Here is a 12,313-nt window from a genome sequence, read left to right on the forward strand (position 1 = left end):
CAAATGAGGTGGAAGTTTTGCCTTTATTTTTCATTGTTTTGGCCGTGGAATGACGCAGATGTGGCGTCAGCAACCCCTCTGTTGTTGTAATACCCATTCGAAACAGAAGATGGCTCCCTCGGCGCTTGTCCGCTTCTTCACAGCTGCCGATCAGATGATCTTAGATTAGAAATCTCGCAGTGGGGAAGTTCACCTGGAGTTTCCCTGTGAGCTTGTGGTTAACACCCCTCCTGACTGGGTGTGATGCAGCGACCCCACGCTCTGAGGGGCCAACACTGATGTGGTAACCTGCACTTCCTGGTGGCTGACATCAGTGCTGTCGGTGTGGGCTGATCCAAATCTTTGGAAATGCACCAGTGTTAGTACGTTGAATTTCCCCACTGAGGAGACCCAGCCGTCCATCCATGCATCTAGCTTGCAGGAAGTGTCCTCTGCGAGGCAGCTTCATGCAAATATCGAGAAGTGAAAACAGGCCTTGAGAAGGATCAAACGCGGCGGGCGGGCGGGCTGAACCTGGACTTGCAGGTGGCGCCCTCTGTTATTTGAAAGCAGAGTTGGAGACACACTGTGTGTTTCATGCTTTCCTCATGAAGACAACTCACATGGAGACAACTTGATGTCCTCTCCCTCGTGGTTTGTCACAGATTCGATTGGTGGAAGGTGTGCGAGTCCTGCACGAGTCAGTTTTGCTGGTCCCAACGAGGTTAAGCCTCAACTTGAGAGTTCAATCTTGAAAGTAAGCGGGTTCCAGTTTGGTTCAGAGTCCTGGCTCAGGAGAGCCATGTGTTTAGAGGGAGAGACTGGGGAAAGGGTCGTGGTGCCGACAAGGACTCCTCTTCAGAGCTGGATGTAACGAAGCAACTCTGACTCAGTGAGTCTCAGTAACTGCTAACAAGGCAACCACGGTGGTTTCTGTATGAAAGCAGGTCGGTGCCTCTGCTCATGGACCAAAGAGTCTCATCCCCCACAGGTGGAGGTGAGAAGATGGCTCCTGCTGCAGGGACCACAGCCTGGGAGTGGCATGTGGTTCCTGCGGGGTTTCTCCAGAGCAGCCAGCGGCCCTGGCCTTCAGTGGAGTCCCACCAGCGGATGGATGGAGAGAACATCCCAGACCGCGCTGCAGACATCACGGCCTGCGCCTCAGATCCGCCACCGAGCGTGTGAGGATCCGTGGAGTTACATAAGAGCCAGGTAGGTTCTTGTGACGGGGCGCCGCCAGAAGCCCATCGCACCCTCCCCCATCTCAAGTACAATTACGTGATGGCTGACGTTGGAGCGCGCGGAGGAGGAGGAGGAGGAGGAGGAGGGCGGCTCTGGGCAGGCAGCGCTTGGACCGGGGAGGACTGAGCACTGGTGCAGTTTAGCGCAGACAGCAGCCACTCGAGCAGCGCAGCGGAGCCCATTGTCTGCTCGCTAGCGACTGCGGAAACGGCTGCGGGCCGAACGACGACGACGGCGGCGGCGGCGGCGGAGGAGGAGGGTCCGAGCGGTCGGCGTCGCGGGTGTGTAGCGCTCACCGAGGAGGACAATGAATCACAGTCAAGTTTTGAAAATATGAGCCGCGTCTGGTTGCCTTTCGCGTCCGAGTATTGACGCGTGCGCGCCGCCGTCCTCCACAGCTGCAGCTCGCGCGGACTTCTTTTGTTCGCCGCCTCCGAACCAGCAGAACCCGAGCGACCACGTCCTGTCGACGATGAATTTCCAGTCCAGCGTCCCCGTGTCTGCCATCTCCCAGCAGTCCCAGCCGGCCATGCCCACTCCCGGAACCGTCCCGGCCCCCGTCCCCGTGCCCCAGTCCATCCCGTCCCAGTTCGGATCCGGCTCTTCTGGCGGCTCCGGAGGAGGTCAGTTCGGCTCGGGCACCGTGTCGGGACAGTCTGCACAGAGCGGCCCAGCGGGCTCGCAGTTCGTTTTGTCCAACTCGGCCGCCATCCGCGCCGAGATCCACCGCTTCGAGTCCGTCCACCCCAATATATACGCCATCTACGACCTGATCGAGCGCATCGATGACCTGGCCCTGCAGAACCAGATCCGGGAGCATGTGATCTCCATTGAAGGTGAGTGAAGACGTCATTTCATTCATTCATTCATTCGGCGTCACCCCCCAAATATTCCCCCCCTGTTGGTCATCGGGGACATTCGTGGCACCACAACACCAGGGACCCCATCACATCACAACAGTAGGGACCCCATCACAACATAACACCAGGGACCCCCATCACATCACAACAGTAGGGACCCCCATCACAACAGTAGGGACCCCCATCACATCACAACAGTTGGGACCCCATCACAACACAACAGTAGGGACCCCCATCACATCACAACAGTTGGGACCCCATCACAACACAACAGTAGGGACCCCCATCACAACAGTAGGGACCCCATCACAACACAACAGTAGGGACCCCCATCACAACACAACAGTTGGGACCCCATCACAACACAACAGTTGGGACCCCATCACAACACAACAGTAGGGACCCCATCACAACACAACAGTAGGGACCCCCATCACAACACCAGGGACCCCATCACAACACAACAGTAGGGACCCCATCACAACACAACAGTAGGGACCCCATCACAACACAACAGTAGGGACCCCATCACAACACAACAGTAGGGACCCCCATCACAACACAACAGTAGGGACCCCCATCACAACAGTAGGGACCCCATCACAACACAACAGTAGGGACCCCCATCACAACACAACAGTAGGGACCCCCATCACAACACCAGGGACCCCATCACAACACAACAGTAGGGACCCCATCACAACACAACAGTAGGGACCCCCATCACAACAGTAGGGACCCCATCACAACACAACAGTAGGGACCCCCATCACAACAGTAGGGACCCCATCACAACACAACAGTAGGGACCCCCATCACAACAGTAGGGACCCCATCACAACACAACAGTAGGGACCCCATCACAACACAACAGTAGGGACCCCCATCACAACACCAGGGACCCCATCACAACACAACAGTAGGGACCCCATCACAACACAACAGTAGGGACCCCCATCACAACACCAGGGACCCCATCACAACACAACAGTAGGGACCCCATCACAACACAACAGTAGGGACCCCCATCACAACACCAGGGACCCCATCACAACACAACAGTAGGGACCCCCATCACATCACAACACCAGGGACCCCATCACAACACAACAGTAGGGACCCCCATCACAACACAACAGTAGGGACCCCCATCACAACAGTAGGGACCCCCATCACAACAGTAGGGACCCCCATCACAACAGTAGGGACCCCCATCACAACACAACAGTAGGGACCCCCATCACAACACAACAGTAGGGACCCCCATCACAACACAACAGTAGGGACCCCATCACAACACCAGGGACCCCAATCACAACACAACAGTAGGGACCCCCATCACAACACAACAGTAGGGACCCCATCACAACACCAGGGACCCCCATCACAACACAACAGTAGGGACCCCCATCACAACACCAGGGACCCCCATCACAACACAACAGTAGGGACCCCCATCACAACACCAGGGACCCCATCACAACACAACACCAGGGACCCCATCACAACACCAGGGACCCCATCACAACACAACAGTTGGGACCCCATCACAACACAACAGTAGGGACCCCCATCACAACACCAGGGACCCCATCACAACACAACAGTAGGGACCCCATCACAACACCAGGGACCCCATCACAACACAACAGTTGGGACCCCATCACAACACAACAGTAGGGACCCCCATCACAACACAACAGTAGGGACCCCCATCACAACACAACAGTAGGGACCCCCATCACAACACAACAGTAGGGACCCCCATCACAACACAACAGTAGGGACCCCATCACAACACAACAGTAGGGACCCCCATCACAACACCAGGGACCCCATCACAACACAACAGTAGGGACCCCCATCACATCACAACACCAGGGACCCCATCACAACACAACAGTAGGGACCCCCATCACAACACAACAGTAGGGACCCCCATCACAACAGTAGGGACCCCCATCACAACAGTAGGGACCCCCATCACAACAGTAGGGACCCCCATCACAACACAACAGTAGGGACCCCCATCACAACACAACAGTAGGGACCCCCATCACAACACAACAGTAGGGACCCCATCACAACACCAGGGACCCCAATCACAACACAACAGTAGGGACCCCCATCACAACACAACAGTAGGGACCCCATCACAACACCAGGGACCCCCATCACAACACAACAGTAGGGACCCCCATCACAACACCAGGGACCCCCATCACAACACAACAGTAGGGACCCCCATCACAACACCAGGGACCCCATCACAACACAACACCAGGGACCCCCATCACAACAGTAGGGACCCCATCACAACACAACAGTAGGGACCCCCATCACAACACCAGGGACCCCATCACAACACAACAGTAGGGACCCCATCACAACACCAGGGACCCCATCACAACACAACAGTTGGGACCCCATCACAACACAACAGTAGGGACCCCCATCACAACACAACAGTAGGGACCCCCATCACAACACAACAGTAGGGACCCCCATCACAACACAACAGTAGGGACCCCATCACAACAGTAGGGACCCCCATCACAACACAACAGTAGGGACCCCCATCACAACACAACAGTAGGGACCCCCATCACAACACCAGGGACCCCATCACAACACAACAGTAGGGACCCCCATCACAACACAACAGTAGGGACCCCATCACAACACAACAGTAGGGACCCCCATCACAACAGTAGGGACCCCATCACAACACAACAGTAGGGACCCCCATCACAACACAACAGTAGGGACCCCATTACAACACAACAGTAGGGACCCCATCACAACAGTAGGGACCCCCATCACAACACAACAGTAGGGACCCCCATCACAACACAACAGTAGGGACCCCCATCACAACACCAGGGACCCCATCACAACACAACAGTAGGGACCCCCATCACAACAGTAGGGACCCCCATCACAACAGTAGGGACCCCATCACAACACAACAGTAGGGACCCCCATCACAACACAACAGTAGGGACCCCATCACAACACAACAGTAGGGACCCCCATCACAACAGTAGGGACCCCATCACAACACAACAGTGGGGACCCCATCACAACACAACAGTAGGGACCCCCATCACAACACAACAGTAGGGACCCCCATCACAACACAACAGTAGGGACCCCCATCACAACACCAGGGACCCCATCACAACACAACAGTAGGGACCCCATCACAACACAACAGTAGGGACCCCATCACAACACAACAGTTGGGACCCCCATCACAACACAACAGTAGGGACCCCATCACAACACAACAGTAGGGACCCCATCACAACACAACAGTAGGGACCCCCATCACAACACAACAGTAGGGACCCCCATCACAACACAACAGTAGGGACCCCATCACAACACAACACCAGGGACCCCATCACAACACCAGGGACCCCCATCACAACACAACAGTAGGGACCCCCATCACAACACAACAGTAGGGACCCCATCACAACACAACAGTTGGGACCCCCATCACAACACAACAGTAGGGACCCCCATCACAACACAACAGTAGGGACCCCATCACAACACAACAGTAGGGACCCCATCACAACACAACAGTAGGGACCCCCATCACAACACAACAGTAGGGACCCCATCACAACAGTAGGGACCCCATCACAACACAACAGTAGGGACCCCATCACAACAGTAGGGACCCCATCACAACACAACAGTAGGGACCCCCATCACAACACAACAGTAGGGACTCCATCACAACACAACAGTAGCGACCCCATCACAACAGTAGGGACCCCCATCACAACAGTAGGGACCCCATCACAACACAACAGTAGGGACCCCATCACAACACAACAGTAGGGACGGGTGGAAGCGAGGCTCGGCCCGGAGCCTCTGTCTAAATGCACTGGCTAAGCAGCTGTGCTTCACCTCCTCGCCCAATCACGGTGCAGAGAAAATGACCTCCACGTGTAGAAGTGGTACTGCGTCAGAGCAGTACTGTCAGTCCTATCTGATGTACTGCAGTGCTGTATTTCCATCGTCGGTGACATCAGCTGGCAGACTGAAGGTGACGGACCGAGGCGGACACCCTCGGGCGACGCCATCTTGGTTGTTGTGCGGGAGCGACACTGATGTCAAAGGTGTGTGGCGCTCGTCTCGTGAGCGCTTGCGACTTTGCTGCTGTGACTCGGCCATGTTGTGGTGCTGTCCAATCAGAAGGTGTGGTTGAGGTGACTTGTTCTGGCCTCACCGTGTGGATGAAGCTGGCCGTGTCTCTGCCGCCGCCACATCATCAGGATGGTGTTTGACCTTTACACAACTGCAGGGTCACATGCTCGGATGATATGTGCAGCATTTCCTGCCTGGGTTTGACAGCGAGCCTGGGATCTCAGGCGTCTGAGCGTGCAGAGTTGTGCCGCGGAGGCTTTGAAGTGAGGCCAAAGAACGAGGTTCAGGGCCTGTTGTTGAGGGTCCAAGGAAGTGTGGCCGTTATCAGAAGCTGGCCAATCCCACGGTGGGGTGGTTTCCTCTGCTGTTTTGTTTTGTTTGTGTGTTGCTGTGGCCGGTCACGTTTGTGACGTCGCGGTCATCACTCTAGCTCCTGGGTGGAGTCGGTCCCAGCCTGGCGGCTGTGGTCTCCGGCTTCCCTCAGACACGTCCATCCTGGGGAGGATTTCACGCTGCCATTTCTTCAGTCTGATGAAGGAGGAACTCTGGTGTCGCCTGCAGACATGGGATGGATGTGGAGGGACCTAAACAGCCGTATGCCAGGAGCTGCTGCGTTGGCTCCAGACAGACCCTCTGCTCTGAGAAGTGACGCGTTTGGATTTGAAAAGCAGCAACAGGAGACATTATCTGGCTCGCCTTCACCTGCACCGTGGAACTGCAGTTCCACTCTTGCATCAGTGCGAGACTGTTGCCTAGGAACCAGAGGCTCATGCGCTTCGCTGACAAATCTGTAACAAGAGTGAGTAGAAATGAAATCTTTTGGTGAACCAAAGCCCATTGTTGCTCGGGTCCTGGTCAAGCTGGAGGATTGATGCCACTCTCCTCCCCTCCGTCCAGTCCCCATCATCCTCTCTGGGCTGCAGAGTTGCCCTGGTGGCTCGAGTCGTCGACTCGCCCCAGTAATCCGGGTCAGTCGGCGAGGGCCCTCGGATTTGATCCCACACGACCCCCACACTTCAGATCATTAGTGGGAAGACTTTCTCAGGATTAGATGTCGAGGGTCAGCGCTTGAGCTCAACACGGTGGCTCTGTGAGGACCGGGCGCGGACTGCAGCCCCTCCCCTCCTCCTCCTCCTCCGCTGCCCGCCACCGTCAGCAAATGCCCTTCCAGCTGCATCAGTTTTCCCAGATCCGTCCAAGCTTCTGACACCAACAGTGAAAACGGATTTTCTTCTCTGTGCTTCTGAGACAACAGAGAAACTCTTGAGAGAACTGGTGGCTGTGTAATGTATTCATCGCTAAGAGGGTGTTCCGACAGTTGGTGAGGGCGACACCTCCAAACACAAACACACGCCGCCATGCTTCCTTGCCTGGGTGAGCGAGGAACTCCAGCTGACTCTGTGTGGAGAACCTTTGTGCCACGGCGGGTCCAGCACACGCCACACAGTTGTGCTGATCCAGCACGGGTGGTACGGATCGGCCGTTTGACTGGAGAACATGGCAGAGGCCAACAGGAAGCTGGAGGGTCTGCGTGGTGTGGCGACTTCAAAGCCTCTTCTGCTCCTTGGTCCTCTGGAGCTGCAGCTGCTTCCTCCTGAAAGCGTGTGTGATCCCATTACTCTGACGTGATGCTGGAGATCACTGAGGTGTGTGCGTCTCCTCGTGTGTGTGTGTGTGTGTGAGAGAGAGACTTTGTCATTGTGAGCCATCTGTGGCGGGAAAACGCCGATGCCACTTCTGGCAAGAGAACAGCTCACAATGTGCTCATTATTCTTCTGAACTGTTTCTGGGAATATGGATTACAAAGCGTCGGAAAGTTAGAAATGTCAGTCAACAGCAGCAGCTGCGCCTCCGTCGGCGCAGAATGTAGCTGTTTACAGAGCCTGGTGCACGTTGTACCTACACGAAGCTGAACACACCTCACACGGCGCCAGGCTTGGGTTGGAGGAGGCATGCGGTCACATGACTGCTCCGCACGCCGAGCCAGAGACCGGTGTTCTTCATACGTGAAAACACAAGTGTGAGCACGGAGGCCATGTTGGAAGAGTTGACCAGGGGCCTGGCGTCGTGTGTGAAGGCGGCGCTTGTTCTTTGACCTTGTGTGTTTGGTCCCGCTGCTCCAAACGTGTGTAATAATTGATGGGATTAGAGGCGGAGACCATCAAACCCGCCGCTGTCACGAGTTAATCTCGGCCCCTGAAGTGCACTGGGATGTGCGTGTTGGGAGATTGATAAGCTTCTTTCCACTTCTCTGCAGCGTCTCAGGTTTCAGACGGGTCTAATCCTCCTCGCAGGTGCGTGCAGCGGCGAGGAGGACGACTTGGACTCATCCACAGCTTTGTCCTCCGCCTCATGTAAACTCTGGCTCCCGCTGCAGGGTCAGCGCAGAGCGGCACAAACAGATGCTGGCTTGGAGGGTCTGGGGGGTCCAGCGGGGTCCCGCGGGGTCAGGTGGCGGACAGCCTCTCCATGTGACGCCATCCTCCACAGCAGAATGTCTTGCATTGTGCGCGAGGACAAAGACTCCCTCTCTCAGTGACGGACAGGAGGGAGCTCGCTGTTACGAGCCGCTCGTGTGTTTCAACTTTGATCAGTGGAATCTCTCACCGTCAGAGCGCAAGGCTCTTAGTTCTGTTTCATGTCCCAACATTGTTTGTTAATGAGGAGAGTGGAGCAGCTCTGATCTAATGTTTTATTTAAGTGAAGTGCCATTGAAATTCTGAGCTGGAGCCTCTTTGAATCACTGGCTGCAGAGCGGCAGTGAGTAAGAGCTGTGAGAAATGCCAGTCCCAGAGCTACTGGAGGAGAAGATGGCGTCGTGCGCCGAGACTGGGGGGGCGGAGAGGACGGCGTCGTGACTGGGGAGGACTCACGATTCAGCGCCCCGGGCGTCACATGGGCAGCACCCCGCCACTGACCTCCTCCGTCCTGACAGACAGGCTCATTCCAGAGCAGCAGGAACCCTCGCCATTTGATCAGGACAGCCAGGATCTTTGCTTCAGGGGCCACTGAGTTGGACGTCTCTCTTTAGGTGTCATGAATGTCTTCTGTCCTGTTGTTTAAATTCCACCTCAGCTGCGGGGGCATGTGACATGACTTTGCTTCCTCAGACGAGCAGCTCAACATGTCACAGAAGAGTCGCTCCTCGTCAGCAACGTTCACGGTCAGATGTTATCAGCAGAACTCTGTTGAAGTCTGTTTCATCAAGAGACCACATGAAGACGGTCTCAGTAGAACCGCGGTGCCTGGGACCTTGTGCTTGTTGGTTCATCCGAGTCGCCTCAGCAAGTCTGGGCCGCTGTCCTTCGACTGCTGCCCCTGCTCCTGTGACCTCTGATAACAGATGGGTGGATGTTGAGGGACGTGGTTGGAAGCGGGACACCGGCTTCGTCCAGGGTTGGCCCTCCACTAGAGCGACGGTCGGGTGAGGCGGGTCAGATTCAGAGCTCTCAGCTCAGCTGCCTTTGCTTTCACAGGCCTGGGATTGTGAAGGAAGGAATTGTCCCTGTACAAGACTGGAGATCATCTCAAGGTTTGTCCTGACGCTGTCAAGCACGGAATTCTGGCCACGGGCGATTAGAGGCTGTGAGTGGGAATCTCAACCGAGCAAAGATGGCGCTGCATGGCTGACTGGATGAAACCATGGAGCAGCCTGGCGGTGGTTTGGCCGGCGTGTGGTGCTGGTGGCCTCCTGAGGGGCTCGGCTGGGATGACGGTGCCACTACAGCTGGACCCAGGCGGGGTGTTGGTTCATCAGCAGCAGGAGAAGTGGGTTCTGAACCAAGCGGTGTTGGTGGGACGACCGCAGGTCCCTGAGGGGGAGACCCCGCGGCCGCGCCATGCTTCTGTTGCCGCGGCTGCGGTTACTCACTTGTGTGATGTATTCATAATGCATGGCGCTGCGAGGTGCAACGGGAGCATCATCCTATGGTGGAAGTGGTGGCGTTTCCTGCCCGTGGGGCAGAGATATGGAAGCAGATGGCAGCTGACAGAGGACGGGCGTTGGAAGGCAGTCAGTGAGCAACAGATGGAAAGCCACATATGCCTGCGAGCCCCTCCGCCTGCCAGCAGCCCTGCGACTGTGGCCCGGTCCAGGTGGGACGCTGCTCTGCTCAGGATAGGTAGCTGAAGCCTGCAGTGGAGTCAACGTGTCACACGGTCAAACGTCGACGTGCCTGCGATGACAGGAGTGGCAGCGTTTGGGAAGATCAAGCAAATCCCAAACCCTCTCCAGTTCTGTCAGGTCTGTCGGTGCGGCTCTGACGAAACCGGATTAAAATGGATATAGTTTTCTATTGGACGGCAATATGTCACGCGACGAACAAAATGCTGCCCGCTATTTTAATGCTATTAAAAGGTTGATGGACCATTTACACAGTGAATTAAATGGGAAAGTGTCATTTGAATGAAAGACTGTTTTTCTGGACCCAGTAACACGTGAATGCTTCCTCATCTGAGCCAACACTGGTGAGTAAAGGTGGCGTGCAGCGCGTCAGGGCGGGAGAGTGGCCTGGATTGGTGCTGCAGGTTCATGCAGACGTGACTCCTCCTCCACGGTGAAAAGGAGATGTGGGCAGAGAGAAGCTCCGTGGTGTGAGGAGGCAGTGCCTCAGAGTCTGGCTGAGTCCGGAGTCTGGCTGTACATTTGAGGTGTCGCTCACTTTCCTTTCACACAGCTTGAACTTTCTGGCTCATTTTTGTCCATGACACGAGTGTCTCTGAGCTTCAGAGGTGGCCTGCGTGTGCTCCATCAGCTTTAGACCAAGATCTCCTGGCTCAGAATAGATGAAGAACCCAGTGGTAGAGAGAAGTAGTCAGCTCTTGTCATGAGGTCAGGGCTGTCAGGGTCTGTTCAGTGTGTTCAGCATGTATCGTCTGACTCTTGTCACCCAGCACCAACATTCCATCGCACCATGTCACCGTGTTGTTGGTGTTTGGACTTGTCCCTGGCTCTTCAGACCGCTTGTTTATCTGAGCTGAGGTCCTGCTCTGAAGTCCCTGTGACACTGTGCTGTGAACTTCCAGGGTCTGTTGTGAGGAGGGAGAGAAACGTGACCCTCCACCTCACACCAGTGTTTATACCCTGCTTCCTGCCGTCCCCGCCTGCGATTCCCTTCGGCCGTGACCGCAATCATGTGGTGGAGGATGTGAACTGCATGCTGTACAGTCCCTGCAGGGCCTGTTCTGCTGGATGCATCACACAGCCGCAACAAAGTTTCCTCTATTATCCTGCTGGAGCCCAGCGTCAGGAGGCGAGAGGCTCAGTACAACACCAACACTGGTGTCCTTTTCCCGCCGTCCGTGGCCGTCCTTTTGTGTGGAAGTGAGTCTCGGTGTGCTCAAGGTCGTCTCTTACAAACGGTCGATTTTTTTTCCTCCTAAAGTTCGTGATGAGCCAACTGAGTTGGGCCTCATTCAATGGACCTGGTGGAGCAGATGTGGCCCTCAGGCCTTGAGTTTGACGCTCTGGAGGGACTGTAGCGTTCTGAGATTGGCGACTGAAGTTGTTGTGTGCACGACTGCAGTGCGTTATGGGCTTCACGGGTGACTGACAGGAGCATGGAAGCGTGAATGTAAAGCCAGTTCCCGGTCGTGGCGCCGTTGGCAGCTCATTTGTCTTCTGCTCTTCCAAAGTGACACCAGGTCACTGAACGGCAACATGAATGCAAATGTGGAGCAAACGTGCAGAGCCGTTCTGCTGTTTGGAGATGTGCAGGAAGATGCCTCAGATGCCGCAGGTGATGAGCTGTACCTCCAGGAAAGCAGCGCGTCCTCAGCCTCTCTCCGCTCCTCAGTATTATCCACACACAGGAAGCTGCTGCTCTCATGTCAAGTGCTGCTTGCTGGGAAAGGAAGGATGACCCTGGTGACCACGGTCCTCTGGGGAGCAGCTGTTCTGTCTTCACAGGGTCACATGACTGGATGTCTTCAGTCCTCAGGGCACCCTGGTCTCCTCCATGGCTGCTGTGGATCCACCAGCACCAGGCTGGTCCTCCGTCTCTAATGTCTGAGGTTCAGTCTGAAGATGAGGGTGACACTCAGAGAGCGCAGACCTCCGCCAAGCAGCT

General features: G+C 55.8%; 1 protein-coding gene across 2 annotated transcripts in view; it reads left to right on the plus strand.

Annotated features, from left to right (window-relative positions):
• Window positions 1–12,313, plus strand: part of agap3 (ArfGAP with GTPase domain, ankyrin repeat and PH domain 3) — an 87,766-nt gene that overhangs the window by 2,051 nt on the left and 73,402 nt on the right. Inside the window, exon 1 of one of the 2 annotated variants that reach the window (XM_053882588.1) lies at window positions 1,308–2,057. The exons of the other annotated variant lie outside the window; for it this stretch is intronic. Within the exon in view, the coding sequence (XP_053738563.1) occupies window positions 1,694–2,057 (364 nt within the window). The 5' untranslated portion in view covers window positions 1,308–1,693. Of the gene's footprint in view, window positions 1–1,307; window positions 2,058–12,313 lie in introns of those variants that run through there. 2 annotated transcript variants of the gene reach the window in all.

This window comes from Synchiropus splendidus, chromosome 13, assembly GCF_027744825.2.
Source record: "Synchiropus splendidus isolate RoL2022-P1 chromosome 13, RoL_Sspl_1.0, whole genome shotgun sequence".
Classification (NCBI taxonomy): domain Eukaryota; kingdom Metazoa; phylum Chordata; class Actinopteri; order Syngnathiformes; family Callionymidae; genus Synchiropus; species Synchiropus splendidus.